This window comes from Tachyglossus aculeatus, chromosome 7, assembly GCF_015852505.1.
Source record: "Tachyglossus aculeatus isolate mTacAcu1 chromosome 7, mTacAcu1.pri, whole genome shotgun sequence".
Lineage (NCBI taxonomy): Eukaryota > Metazoa > Chordata > Mammalia > Monotremata > Tachyglossidae > Tachyglossus > Tachyglossus aculeatus.
The window spans coordinates 31,314,186-31,329,752 of record NC_052072.1 but is presented as its reverse complement, the minus strand read 5'-3'; the positions used below and the strand labels follow the sequence as shown (position 1 = coordinate 31,329,752).

Sequence of the window (15,567 nt, the reverse complement as noted above, 5' to 3'; positions counted from 1 at the left end):
TGGGAACTCTGTCCATAAAGTATAATTCCTACATGTGACGATCAACTCAAAGTAAATCTAAAGCGGCTTTAAATATTCTGTGAACATTACCGCTTCTGGTGTTGTGATTGGGTCAAGAAGTCGAAAGCCATAGTGCAGTTTATCTTGTGCTGCATAACGAAACACTCAATGGTTTTTAGCCTTTCTGTCTGCCAGGATTCCATTAGCATTTTTGTCACTCTTCATCCCGTAACTTGTTGGCAGTCAGTCATTGGAAATATAGCCCTTTCAGGTGACATGGAAGTGTCCCTAGGAAGACCACCAAAGCATCTGCTCCTTCCACCAGCGTTCTCATAAGCGAAAGTACTTCCTAAAGCCTTGCTTGGACAGACAGGCTTAAGTCAGCAGGGAAAAATGCTCCCCTTTTTGTACCTTTTGTTATGACTAAGGTGATTTTTTTTTAAGTCTCATTTCTAGGACACAGAAATGAGGTCTGTACTCCAAGTATTTTTTTTTCCTTTTTCCTTTTCTCTTAATGTTCAAACATAATGGGTTAGTTGCTGTTAGAAAACCTACAGATACTAAGGAAGAATCCTCATCCGTAGGGACGACTAATTGTGAAGAATAATTCCAGTACTTATCCTGCTTTTTCCAAGTTCCCAATTTCTGGATAATTATTAACACAGCCCTTTTTTAGGTAGCTCAGTTCGTGGCATGATATCGTTCTTGTGCCTCCAAGCCACTTACTTTGACCTGAACTCTTTCCCTTGAGTCTTTTCATCAATTCTTAGCACCACTGCCTCCAAAGAGGGCAGTATCCCGTTTAGATTCATAAACTTCTGAACTTCTCTAATTTAAGTTCTCTCTGCAGTAGAGAGAGCAGGAGCCGCCAATCTGGAGAGGTCGCGAGATGGGGCGGCCCAAGACGATGTTGGAACACGATGTGCAATAAATGGCTTCGTCTTGGATTTTGGCCTCGTTACCACAATCAGGTACCGAAGTGCTGAATTTGTAGTAGCTTTTGGTTTTTCTCTTCCAGGGGTTTCTGCCCAGTAAAGCTTAAGGAAACTTGGGTTTTTATGAAGTTCTGAGGAAAGGGCTGAAAAACAGCACTCCTGGTATTAAGTCCATTTTCCATAAATTTCTATTTAACAAGGGAAGGTGTGGCTGAGGGCACACTTAACACACGGAAACGTTTTTTTAAAAATGATTCAGCAAGTCCTGGAGGGCAGCAAACGTGTCTGAAAAGTAATAGGTAAATAATGCTACTAGTTTCATAAGGGTGACTTTTTTATATCAGTTTCAGGTTAGGGCTCTCTATAGCAAACTTCTTTTACCAAGAGTCTCTGCATAAATAAATGGACAGTTTTTAAAATTCCCTGCTGATTTTTGTCCTTTTTTTTTTTTTAATGGAGCTAAAAATTATATGACTCTTCCAACAACTTACCTCAGGTCTTGTAAAGGCATTAATTTTCTAAGAACAAACCAGAGGTTACAGTTTAAAATACCATAACTGTCTACAAGTCTCTATCCATCCCAAGGGCCTTAGAGTGCAGGTAACTTAGCTGTGGCAGCTCTGGCTCTTCATTACAACATCTAAATTATTTTCAAACTCTAGTGGAACTAAATAATCAATCTAGCGAACTATTATTCAGATTTGCCTACACCTTCAACTAGTGGATTTTGCTATAGTGCAGTGTTTTGGGGCGAATGAATTAATAGGAGTTGAGATCATGCTTGGCTAATTGCAGTAGTTAATGAAAACAAAGCCAGTATATGTGTTCTGTTAACTATGAGTAGAATTTCTTCCTTCCTAATGTTTTACCTTCAGAAATAAATGACTCATTTTAGTTATAAGGTAAAGGTTTGTATTCAAAAATAAGTATTATAGCCATAATGACTAGAATCTTATAAATTGAGAAAGCCCCCACCCTATTCATCCTCCCTTCTGTGTTGCCTACATACTTGGGTTTTAAGCACTTTGATATTCACCCCAGCTCTTGTGTACATGTCCTTATACGCTACCCCTACCTGTAATGTATTTTGCTCTCTCCCTTTCTGGGTTTTAAGCTTCTTGAGGGCAGGGTTTGTGTCTTCCAACTCTATTGTGTTAAATTCTCTCAAGTGCTTAGTGCAGCCTCAAACATTTAGAATAGTGCTCTGTACATAGTAAACGCCCAAATGCCATTGAATGTATAAAATAAATACCATTGAATAAATAAATGAATGCACTGCACACAGTAAGCTCTCTAAATACCATTGATTGGATTCTCTGCACATAGTGGACATTTAACTGACTGGATTTATTTGGTACTAAAATTTCTTCCAAGTGCTTCCACTTGCATTTTCATCCTTCATCAGCTTTGCTAGAAGACATAATAGCAGTAATAATAATGGTGATACGTGTTAAGCACTTAACTGTGTGCCAAGCACTATATAAGTGCTAGGGTAGGTAAAGGATAATCAGGTTGGCCCGGTCCCACTCCTACTTGAGGATCACAGTCTACACAGAAGGGAGAATTAGTACTGAATTCCCATTTTAGAGACGAAGAAGCAAGCGCAGAAGTTTTCTGACTTGCCCACAATGAGCAGGCAAGTGGCAGAGCCGGACCTGGAACCCAGGTCCTCTGTCTCCAAGACTCGCGCACTTGCCACTAATTTCCAGGAAAACTTCATCTAACAATTTTTGTCCAGCGTTACTTTCAGTAAGAAATAAATTCATCTGAATTAGTCTGTAGTGAAGAATTTCTGCACTGGGCTTAAGACCCGCAGGTACTGCCTAATAAATAGAAATATCTCATCACCGACCTAAGAATTTGCAACTTCACTTTATAAGGAGAACTGTACTTGTTATTAAATGACTGCCTATTTGTGACCTGTTTAATTGAATATTTAACGTACGTTCAGTTTCTTAGGATTAAAATAAGGAAATGGATTTGAGACAGTGGCCCTGTTTTTTATATCTTAGTGGTAAATGCTCATATTTAAACAGTTTAAAGCTCTTCATTAAGTTCTCAAGCCAGTTTGCCTTTTAGATTTTCCACTGTGCTTGAATTTCGCCTGAATGTTGCACCCATCTTTTAATCCTTTAAGCTTCAAGCAAAAAAAATATATATAACTATGCTGGGCCAAGATTCCAATTGTTTTACTTCAGAAATTTCATGCAAAGACTTGTCTTGGTGCTGTTTTTATGATGTGTATATAATTTTCACTTGAGAGAGTAGTTGTATGAGGAAAACTTTCAACTTCATTAACTTCCTATTTCATGCCTTGCAATCCTGTCGGGCAGTCTCATTTGGTAATGTTGGCTGCTTAGAAATTGAATGGAAAGCATCATTCATTCATTCAGTTGTATGTATTGAGTGCTTACTGTGTGCAGAGCACTGTACTAAGCGCTTGGGAAGTACAAGTTGGCAACATATAGAGACGGTCCCTACCCAACAGCGGGCTCACAGTCTAGAAGGGGGAGACAGACAACAAAACATATAAACCAAATGAAATAAATAGGATAAATATGTACAAGTAAAATAAATAGAGTAATAAATATGTACAAACATATATACAGGTGCTGTGGGGAGGGGAAGGAGGTAAGGTGGGGGGATGGGGAAGGGGAGGAGGGGAAGAGGAAGGAGGGGGCTCAGTCTGGTCAGAGCTGGTCTTCAGCTTTTATGTGACTTTGACCTTAGGGAAACCATTTGACCAGTATCACTATATGGCCATGACTCACCATTACCTTGTACAAACAATGAATTGCTTTTAAAAAGAAAAGAAAACAAATCTTAATCTGATCTCTTACAAAGGGTAATATAAGCTTGATTTTTTTAATCCTCTGAAAACTTGCCACATTTCTGACAGCACGTATATTCTGTATCTGTACACACACAATATTAACTACTATACTTCATTTTCAAAGATATTTCTTACAGTAAGATCTAATCTGTTTATGCAGTCTGAAAGGATTGCTTTTAGAGCTTGTCTCTTGGTATCCTTATTTTTGTGATGCCTTTGCTAAAGGATAACAATCCTTCTTTTGACTGCTACCCACCAATGTGGTCTGCTGCTGTGGTCTCCAACAGTCCATGATAAGCCACATTGAGAGTACTTCCTGATGTATTTTAATAATTTTTTGTGCCCTCCTGGCTTTGATGTGAATTTGCTCAAAAAGTTTCATATTTCTTCTGTAGTAGATCCAGGTCTCACAGTCATAAAGATTAGCACAACCACAGCTCTATAGGTTTTTCAACTTGATAATGTAGCTTGCTACCCCCTTGCCACTCTGACACGGCCAGTGGATAGAGTACAGACCTGGGCGTCAGAAGGTCATGGGTTCTAATCCTGTCTCTGTCACTTGTCTGCCTTTTGGCCTTGGGCGAGTCACATCACTTCTCACTGTCTCAATTACCTCATCTGTAAAATGGGGATTGGACTGAGCCCCACGTGGGACAGGGACTGTGTCCAGCCCAATTTGCTTGTATCCGTCCCAGGGCTTAGTACAGTGCCTGACACACAGTAAGCGTTTAACAAATACCACATGCTGGCTTCTTTGATTTTTGTTTTCTTTTTTTTCTTTAGTATCCATGTATTGTTGGATAGTCCCCTGCCTAGGAGCAGAATTTGGCGACAACATTGAGTCTTGTGTTGCTATTGGAGTTTCTGGTGTGATTGCTTCTATAACCCAGTCCTCAACGTACAGCAGCTTCTGAATGGCAGTTTCAAAGACTGAGCTAGAAGTTTCCCAGTGGATCAGTCAGTCGTATTTGAGTTCTTACTGTGTGCAGAGCACTGTACCTAAGTGCTTGGGAGAGTACACTGTAACTGATTTGGTAGACATGCTCCCTGCTCAGAAGGAGCTTACAGTCTAGACGGGGAGACAGGAATTAAAATAAAGTCCAGATATAGACGTAAGTGCGGTGGGGGCTAAGGCTGGGGTGAATAAAGGGTACAAATCCAAGCGAAATGGCAACGCAGAAGCAAGAGGGTGTAGGGGAAATGGGGGCTTAGTCGGCTCAGGGATCAGGAGCATATTCTGTCTCCAGCTTCCGGATTCTTTATTGTGACCTCCAGCATGGTAATGTGTTATTCCTAGGTTCAGTTCTGTTTAATCTAACCACCCTGGCTTGCTTCATGCTGGTGATGGAGAAAGGATCAAATAGATCCTTTGAAATCTGAACCAATGGTATTAAGCATTTACTGTGTGCCGAGCACTGTACTGAGTGCTTGAGAAAGTTCAGTGCAGTAGAGTTGGTAGACATGAACCCTTCCCACACGGAACGTGCAGCCTACGGGAGAGACAGACATTAAAACAAATTACAGATAGGAGAAATAAAGTATAAGCATATGTAAATAAATGCTGTGGGGCTGGGGTATCAAAGGGGTACAGTGCTTAATTTATACATAGGTGATGCAGAGGGGAGGATAGATGGGGAAATGAGGGCTTAGGGAAGTCCCCTTGGAGATGTGACTTTCAAGAAGGTTTTGAAGATGGGGAGGCTGGTGACCTGCTAGATATGAAGGGGGAAGGAATTCCAGGCCTTAGGGGGGGATGCGGATCAGGGGTTGGCTTTGGGATAGAAGAGATCGAGCAGTAGAGAGTAGGTTGGTATTAGAGGAGCAAAGTGTGTGGATTGGGTTGTAGTAGGAGATAAGTGAGGTAAGGTAGGAAGAAGAGACCTGATGGACTACCTTAAACATGCCTCAGCTTGCCATACTGCTCATAAAGACCTGTGTAACTTCTAAAGTGTTGTTGTGTGGCTTGAGATCTTATTTCTAAATCAGCCGAGTGAAAATTCAAAGTAAAAGTAAATACAAACTGTAACTATTCAACGAGGTTTAAGCAGATCACAGGAAAGGGAAGAGTGAGGGGGTTTGGAAGAGGGTAAAACTCCCTCCACGTCTGAGGATATTAAAATGCTGAATGGATGCCATTTTTTTTTAAAGTGGTTACTGTGTGCCAAGAACTGTAGTAATCGCTGGACAGATACAAGATAATAGGGTCTGACGCAGTACCTGTCCCACATAGGGCTCACAGTCTAAGTAGGAGGAAGTAGGATTTAATTCCCATTTTATAGATGAGGAAATTAAAGCACAGAACAGTTAAGTGATTTGCCCAAGGTTACACAGCAGGCAATTGGCAGAACCAGGATTAGAACCCAGATCCTCTGACTCCCAAGCCCCACATCTCTTTTAGGTGACTAGAGAATGTATGTGTGACTAGGGAAGAGTGTTGAGGTGGAAATTTGTAGTGTCCTTTCTAGGTAGCCTGTTGTCTCACATTCTATTTCTGACTGAATCAAGGTGCTGTCCAATTTTTAATTTCTTATGTCCATCAAACCCACTGCTTTCTAATTTTCTAAAATGAAAGTATGCTTTCTAAGACTCCACAAATACAGTTGTTGAAAAGGTGGGTGGGAATCAAGCTGGTGAGGGAAATAAGTGTAATTAGTGGTGGCAAGCGAAGTTTTGAAAAAAAGTGTCACATAAAGGGAATTATTCGCTGAGAAATTGTCCGTGGACTAGTTTGTTCCCAGGGGAAGCTTTCCATGTGCTTGCTTTTTTGTATTACTTTTTACGGATTTTCCTCCACAAAACTCTTTTTCGACAGAAAAGTCCCCAGAAATCCAACTTTAAAGGCATTTGAAATCAGTGCTCCCAACCCCCTGAGTTTGCTGGGATTCTGGAATCATTGGGAGTAACCAGTCCCAATGAGGGGACATTTTGTGTCTCCCACCTCCTCCCCCTCCCCTAGGAAAAGCCAGAGGCTGCACAAACAGGCAACGAACACCTAACATTGGGCTTCTTGTCTTCATCGGGTTAACATTTATTGAGCCTGCTTGTCATTCTTTCTTTTAGTAATTAAGACTCATAAAAGTACTAGCCTTCAATTTTCTTTTTAATCTCTAAAGTAACAATAGCATTCATCTCTTTGATTTCTATTTTGTCTTTTCCTGTAAGAGGTCATTTATTAATATTAATAAATAGGACCCCCAGCTTCAGGGAGCCAAGCCCAGAGTCAACTGTCCACTTTGAAGTGATCAGCCTAAGGGTCCCAATCAGGCAATGAAGGGAAGGGGAGAGGAGCAGGCTGCAGGGGAGCCGGGGGTGGGTGGTATTTCCCTCACCAGTCAGTATTACCCAGTACTACCACACTTTTCTCTAGGAAGTACAAGAATCTTGTTTTCTTGATGCATATAGGCTTTGTTGGGAATAGGGCAGCTCCTTGTCATTTTGCAGTTTGGTGGGTTGTGCACGCTGAGCGTGCTTTTTTAGGGATTTGTAGGTTGCAGTAGTTCCTGCACTGAGCGAGTTTAGTGGTAAAGGAGCCGGCATCAAAGGAAGAATTCCCTTCCTTTGTAGTACCAGCGCTAGGTTTCTCTAAAAGGGCACAGCTCCTAAATCAGGCCATAGGCTAGACCTTATCTCACCTCGATTTCCAGAGTTCATTCTATAGCTTGATCTGTCTCGTACTCCTGGAAGATGGCATCTATAGATGAATGGCATGAGTTCTTCCCCTCCTGCTTACTGCAGATTGTAAGTTGATCCATGTCTCAGTATGGCACTTCCAGAGTTGATGCAAACATGTTGTGCTATCAAGTAGGCCTGAATCCATCCTGAACAGCTTCTGCTGCTTCAGACTCTGAGAAGAGGCACCACATAAGTGAGGACGTAACACGTTTGTGAAGCCAAGTGCTACTCCTTGTTCCTTGTGGTTCCTCAGCTTCCTTGATATGCAGGTCAGTTTTAACATGATTTTGCTGATGGGATACCTACTTAGTTTAGTACCCAAGAGATGACAAAGGCATTAGAAGAATTATGGGGAGAGCCAGGGCTAACTTCAGACATTTGGCCTCCCTCAGGTGGGGAGAAACTTACTGCTCATTTCCCCCCAATCCATTCAGTGTGTCATTGCAGTATGCTTTGCGTGGTACACTGGGTGACACCTTAGGGAAGTGTGCCCGAACCTAGAGGATTCTTCCAGAAAGACCCTTGAACCATATGCATCTTGGGCCACTGCATTCCTCTTGCAGCTCCCTGTTCAGCGCTTAGAACAGTGCTTTGTACGTAGTAAGCGCTTAATAAATACCATCATTATTATTATTATTATTCACAAAGATACCCTTTCTAACTGGGACCCTGCCATTCCTAGGTCTGCTCATTTTCACCTCCTCCCATACCAGCCTTCCTGCTCAGACCCTTCCCCCTCGCCCCCCACACACACACCACACCACACCCCCCAAACACACACACCCCTCCTCTGCAACCTGCTCCTCTCCCCTTCCCTACATTGCCTGATTGGGACCCTTAGGCTGATCACTTCAGGGTGTACAGTTGACTGTGGGCTCAGCTCCCTGAGGCTGGGGGTCCTAATTTCCCCTCCCTCCCCATTGGGGGAAAGTGCACGAGGAGCCAGAGCAGCAGCGAACACATTTCCATTTCAGAAAAAGCATGACGGAGCACAGTCTATTACATTGGTTACTAACTTGCCTAAAAGAAGGAAAAAGCGTGGATAATTTTGTGGGCATTTCTCACCTTGATTGACCGAACATTTCTTCTAGATGTATTTGACAGGTATGGCTTGACAGATGGAAAGAGTTATTGTTACTGACTTAACGTGTTGTCAAACAACTTGTTTAAAGTGTATAAGAACCAACTGAAATAGCACATTTGGGAATAACATCCCTGCTCCTGCCCTTCCTTCTCATGACGGCATTATGCATTTAAGCTTTTTTTTTTTTTCCTCTCCCCCTACCTCTGCTTAATCTCAGGTCAACAGGACGTACTGTTGTGGAACTTATCGAGCGGGCCCGATGAGGCAGATAAGTCTTGTGGGAGCAGTAGATGAAGAAGTCGGTGATTATTTTCCAGAATTCCTTGATATGTTAGAGGAGTCACCATTTTTAAAAGTGAGTGTTATATTAATTTTGCATCTTAAAGCTGTAGTGCTATTTTTAAAAGTAAGAACTTTTCTGGAGAAAAGAGCTTCATAGTAACCAACTTTGCTTATTAAATTAATCCTACCCTGGTCAATCAACCAGAGTATTTATTGAGCACTTTCTGTGTGCAGAGCACTCTACTAAGCGCTTGGGAGAGGATAATATAGCAGAGTTGGTAGGCACTTTCCCTGCCCACAACGAGCTAACAGCCTAGAGGGGGATACAGTCATTAATATAAATACATTATGGATAAATACATAAGTGTGTGGTGCCAGGGGAGTGCTGCAGTGAACTTTGAGGCGAGAAGCAAACCATTTAAGATGGGGAGGGAGAAAGAGGAAGAGACTGTGTGAGCTTTAACCATCATTTCGAAATCAACAGTCAATCCTGGGTGATTGTGCCACAGAGATGGTAGCTAAACTGTTTTCTATGTCCTTCCTTTTCCCACTGCTGGGGCAAAAACAGATCTCTTGAAAGTTGATGAAAAGTAGTAGGAATTTCAGCATGGACAAATGATGTTCTGAGCTCTTGACAATCCCTGCAGGTTCTTCACTAATATGAGGCCTTCCAAAGTACTGCCATGAGAAAGTGGCCTTGCTCATTTTGTGTTTCCACCCTTTGGACCCCAGTTGAGTAGTAGTAATTGTCTTCTTCACCTGCTTGCTTTTTGCTGTAAAACGTAGAATTTCTTTCATTTGGGTTCATCAAAAACGTCATAGCATCTTGCACTTGTGAAAGTGGTAAGTCATTTAGGTTTGATTCTTCTTTTTATTTTTTTTGGCATGATCTATCTGACTTCTAGATGACTTTGCCCTGGGGTACACTCTCCAGCCTCCGACTCCAGTGTAGATCCCAGAGTGATGATGGTCCCATAATGTGGGTGAGGCCAGGAGAACAGATGATTCCTACAGCAGATATGCCAAAGTCACCCTTCAAGCGGCGTCGGTAAACACGTCTTCCTCCTTTCACCTTTGAAAAGGCACTTTGTTGTTTTGCTTCTTGCTTGTTCTGTTATTGCTACTAAATTGGGGTGGTAATTATGTTGATGGTATTTTGATTCTTTAGAGGATAACCCAAAAGATAAACTACATGTGTTCTTCACTCCCCCACCCCAACTTAATTCAGTGTCACTAATGTCATTAGTTTCACTAATAAGTGGTCATTAATGACCACTTATTGAGTGTGTAGGTGTACAATAAATGCTTGGGCAATTATGTTGATGGTATTTTGATTCTTTAGAGGATAACCCAAAAGATAAACTACCTGTGTTCTTCACTTCCCCACCCCAACTTAATTCAGTGTCACTAATGTCATTAGTTTCACTAATAAGTGGTCATTAATGACCACTTATTGAGTGTGTAGGTGTACAGTAAATGCTTGGGCAAGATTCAGGGTTGCAGGTTAGTGGTATGAGATCAGCAGAGAGGCAGAGTGGGCAGTGAGTTCAGTGGCAAGGGTGGTGTTGAGGACATTGATTTGTGTGTCAAGAAAAGATAATTTTGGGTATGGAGACCAACGGGGCATGATGATTTTAGAGAATTGAAGGGGTCAAAAGATCGGAGGTCTCCGTGGGAGAACAAGATCAATTCACAAGTAGTGGGATTGTGGGAGAGAAGGCAGCTGAGGAAGTTGTGGTTGGATAGAAGAATTTCAGAGTTGGAGAGGGTAGAGGTTGTACAGTGACTAGAGATGAGATGGAGCATGTGTCTGTTAGTGAGTGGGTGAGGTGGTATGGAGCAGGAGGTCAAGTGGAGTTGAGGAGTGATAGGAAGCGGGCAGTGGAAGGGACACTGGAAATGTCACATCGATACTGAAATCCACAAGGATCAATGTAGGGATGGAGAAGGAGAAAAAATGTGAGAAAGGGGTCAGAATAGTTCAGAAACTAACGCAGGGTGGGGAGGTAGATGACCGTGACTAGTAACTAGAGTGGGTGGTAGCTCTCCTGAACTGCGTTCTTGGCTATTTGAATATAGGCAGTCCTTTGCCCTGATACATAATAAACATCAAGGGTTAAAGATTCTCTTAAATCTTTCATCAGTGTGGGCATTGCAGAAGACTCTTACCTTCCAAGGTTCCTTCATTGCTACAGGAAACTAGGCTACGTGGACCATTGGTCTGACTGGGTATGCATTTTTTAATATGTTCTTTTAGATCAATGAATGAAATAAAGAATCTCCAGTACCTACCTCGGACCAGTGAGCCCCGTGAGATTCTCTTTGAAGATAGGACAAGAGCCCATGCTGATCATGTGGGACAAGGGTTTGACTGGCAGAGCACAGCTGCTGTAGGAGTTTTGAAAGCTGTTCAATTTGGTGAATGGTAAGGTATTGTATTCAAGTAAAGGACATCAATAGCAAACCAAATGGAGAAAGTAAGGCAAAACTATTTGCCCGAGTTTTTCATTGTCGTCTCAGTACTTAGTTCTATAGCGCAGGGGTTGGTTATGTTCTTAATGGAGCTGTGTTAAAGAGAACTCTTGTTAAACGTTTATAAATCTTGACCAAAGGCTTCCGTGCAATCCAGATACTCATAGTGTTTGGAAGAATGATTCATAATTCCCTGACCACAATCTCTTCAAAATGGGAGTTGAAACCATGTGTTCTAGAAATGTATTCCTTCCACAGATATTCTTCACTAGGCTTTGATGTCTTTTTTTTTTTTGACTTTTCATACTACATTGAATGGATGACTACTAGATGTTTGCAGAATTTGAAATTTTATGTAAAGGGAATATCTTAGATTTTTCATGATTATTCGTAAGGGCAGTTTTACCCTATAGCTGATCAAGTTTTGAAGATCGGCGATAGACTTACTCTAGAATTAGGTGTGCTTCATTTTTACACAAACTAGAGGAAAGACCTGTTCCTTTTTAGAATAAATAAATAATCATGGGCTATTTTGCTACCTCAAATCACTTGCCAAAATTTGAGGAAACAAGTGGACCTAGGGCCGTTGTAGGGTCTGGCTTCCATGGTTGCCAGGGCCTGAAGCCAATGAAAAGAAAAGTTAAATGAATTGATAGAAATTCCGTGTTTGCTCTTTCTCACATTAAGTTTATGTCCTCATTTTAGGAGTGACCAGCCACGGATAACCAAAGATGTGATTTGTTTTCATGCCGAGGACTTTACTGATGTTGTGCAGAGACTTCAGTTAGACCTCCATGAACCTCCAGTGTCACAGGTAATGGAAGCTGCCTTGCAGTTGGAATTTGAGAATGGTGATTATGGAAACTATGAACACAAACATGTGCCTGTCATAAATTTGCAGTTATCATGTGGAGGGATATAATCTGGGAATTTTCAAGGGAGTGTTATATTTCTGAATTCAGTTAATCTTTAGTATTTACTTAGTTCATAACCCTGTGTACTAAGGGTTTGGAAGGGGACAGCAAAAGTGAGTCACGTTCCCTGTTGCCTACAGTCTAATGGGGGAGACTGATAATTTATTTGCAAGTAGTGGAGACAGGGAGAAAAACATGATATAGCAGGGCATGGTTCAGTGGAAAGAGCACAGGCTTTGGAGTCAGAGGTCATGGGTTCGAATCCCCACTCCACCACATGTCTGCTGTGTGACCTTGGGCTACTTCTCTGAGCCTCAGTTACCTCATCTGTAAAATGGGGATTAAGACTGTGAGCCTCACGTGAACCACCACCCCCAGCACTTAGAACAGTGCGCTGCACATAAGCCCTTAACAAACGCCATCAAAAAAAAAATACACCAGCATGCTGCACATAATAAGCCCTTAACAAATGCCGTCAAAAAAAAACTACACCAGCATGAAGTAACTGAATAAACAATTGAACATGAATATAAATTGTACATAAATGTTGAGGATAGGATGAAAATACTAAGTGCTGAATAACTGTGGTATTAAGCATTTAACTGTGTGCAGAGCACTGGGGTAGATAAAGGATAATCGGATCGGATCAGATCCATGTCCCTTTGTACCAAGCGCTTAGTACAGTGCTTTGCACACGGTAAGCGCTCAATAAATACGATTGAATGAATGTCCCATACAGGGCTCATATTCTAAGGGGGAGGGAGATTAGGTATGCAGGAAGCATTGTATGAAGTGAAGCCAGGGAAGTGTCTAAATTTACTACTCTGGTTTTTTTAAAAAAATATTTGGGGGAATAAAAACTTAGCTGCAGCTAGCATTTGCAACCATGATAACCTCCAAATTTCCAAAGCACCCATATTAAAAATATAATTAAAAGGAAGTGCCTCAAGGGATTCTGTTGTCTTCTAGAACTTTTCTCTAAATTCTGCAGTTCTGATACCACATTTTAGGAAAGGCCTGGGAGAGCTATGAATAGAATAGAGACAGGTAACCAAAATGGCGAGGAGAACAGAGTAATTTGTGTATGAGGCTAGGCTGAAAAAGACCACAGTCTTGACTGACAAAGACTGAAAGAGGAGCAGTGTGGCCATAGTTGAAAGAGCAATCCCAGCCCTGCCACTTGTCTACTGTGTGACTTTGAGTAAGTTAAGTAACTTCTCTGCCTGTTTCTGCATCTGTAAATCGGGGATTCAATACCTTTTCTCCCTTCTGCTTAGACTTTGAGCCCCATGGGGGACAAGGACTTTGTCTGACCTGATTAACTTGTTTCTACCCCTACCTGTAGAACGGTGCTTGACACATAATAGGTGCTTAAATATCATTTTTATTCTGTAATCAATCAGTCAGTGCTTATTGAGCGTTTGTGTGCAGAACATTGTACTAAGAACTTGGGAGAGTACAATACAACAGAGTTGGTAGACTTGTTATCATCATCATCATCAATCGTATTTATTGAGCGCTTACTGTGTGCAGAGCACTGTACTAAGCGCTTGGGAAGTACAAGTTGGCAACATATAGAGACAGTCCCTACCCGACAGTGGGCTCACAGTCTAAAATCTTGTTATCTGCCCACCAGGAGCCTGGAGGATGAGGGTGGGGTTTAAAGCAGAATTATTAGTCCCCATATTCCACAAACAGCATTGAGAAACACACATGTAACTTCCTGTTTACATTTCCACTTGCCTCCCGGAACTGCTCTTCATCTCTGTTGAGCTAGTCCTTCTTAAATGGCTATGGGCGGGACTGAAATATCAATAAACGAGATCTAACGTAAGGCAGAATATCCTTTTTTTTTTCTTTAAAGCATGAGTAACACCCCATACTTCCTTCTAGCCAGCAGTTTCACCTTACTGGACCGTCTCCTGCTCTAGACTGTAAGCTCAGTGTTGGCAGGGAATGTGTCTGTTACAGTGTTCTGTTTCACTTTCACCAGCGCTTAGTACAGTGCTCTGCATATGGTAAGCACTCAATAAAAACGATTGACTGACCCCCTGAAGCTTAACGTTGGTAGGTCAAGACAAACAAAAAGAAACACTTCACATAACACACCCAGTTCTGCAACACTTAGGTGGCCTTCTCCTGGATGTTCTCATTAAGGGAAACTTGTACCATAGTACTCTCCTGAATATGTATAAACCGTTTCTTCTACCACCATGACATAGTGTACCAAAAACAGGCTCACTTCTTTGGACAAGTCCCCATTGTTCTAACCAAAATACATAGTGGAAATACAAATAAGGAATTTGTCACCACAGAAAGTCTTGCCAACAGAAAAATCAATAGGTTCAAGAGAGGTTTGGTTAAATTTGTGGCTCAGAGATCCATAATGTATTAACCAGTAAAACTATACTATACTAGGTAGTATTTCCCTGACCATAAGGAGAGATGTCAAGTAGACAACCAACTGCTCTTCTTCTTATCCTCTTCTTTCTGTTTTGCTTCTGTTATACTGTTCTAAACACAATATGTCAATGTTCATGGAATGAAGCCAAGCTTCTCATTAGCTCAGCAAATGTGCAAAGCTGATTCTTCTATTTAATCTTATATTCGTTTTGTTTTGAAACTGTTGCTTACGCTTCTTAAAAAAAAAAAAACAGACCCCACAACAAAAAACTCAAAATATTTTGAGACTGCCCTAGTTCCTGGGGCTGTTTTTTTAGCTTGTACTCATTTATATTTTGTTTTGAAACAATTAAACTAGGATTGCACCTCGTGTGTACTTCATCCAACCTTTTTCTTTTTTGTTTTTCCCCCCCTTAGTGTGTTCAGTGGGTGGATGAGGCCAAATTAAACCAAATGAGGCGGGAAGGCATTCGTTACGCTAGAATCCAGTTGTGCGACAATGATATCTACTTCATCCCTAGAAATGTCATCCATCAGTTCAAAACCGTGTCAGCGGTATGCAGCTTAGCTTGGCACATAAGACTTAAGCAGTATCATCCTGTGGGGGAAGGCACTCAAGATGCTGAAAGCGGTTCTAATGTGGACTCCGAGATGTCTGGAAAGACAGAGTCAGAAGCCGTCCCCCAGTGTGTGAGTGTAAAAACTGAGTCTGAAGAAACCAGTGCAAAAATGCAGCTTATGACAACTGCTGCTTCATCCTTTTTGCCTACATCAGGATTCGTTGTGCCACCAGATCAGGTGGCTCAGCCCCTTCCAGCCTTAAAGCTGGAACCTTGTCCGGAATCCGATCAACTACGCTATCCGCAGGTACATTCGAGTTCTCCTGTGTGACGTGTACATATTCAGATACCTTTTTTAACTTTTTTAAATTTTGATGTGAAGTTATAGTTTTATAACTGGCTTAAGTTAAGT

General features: G+C 41.6%; 1 protein-coding gene across 1 annotated transcript in view; it reads left to right on the top strand.

Moving 5' to 3' along the window:
- Positions 1 to 15,567, top strand: part of RSBN1 (round spermatid basic protein 1) — a 53,007-nt gene that overhangs the window by 33,168 nt on the left and 4,272 nt on the right. Inside the window, 5 exon segments of the mRNA XM_038748777.1 lie at positions 8,742 to 8,879; positions 9,712 to 9,854; positions 11,064 to 11,231; positions 11,984 to 12,092; positions 15,013 to 15,462. Of these exon segments, the coding sequence (XP_038604705.1) occupies positions 8,742 to 8,879; positions 9,712 to 9,854; positions 11,064 to 11,231; positions 11,984 to 12,092; positions 15,013 to 15,462 (1,008 nt within the window).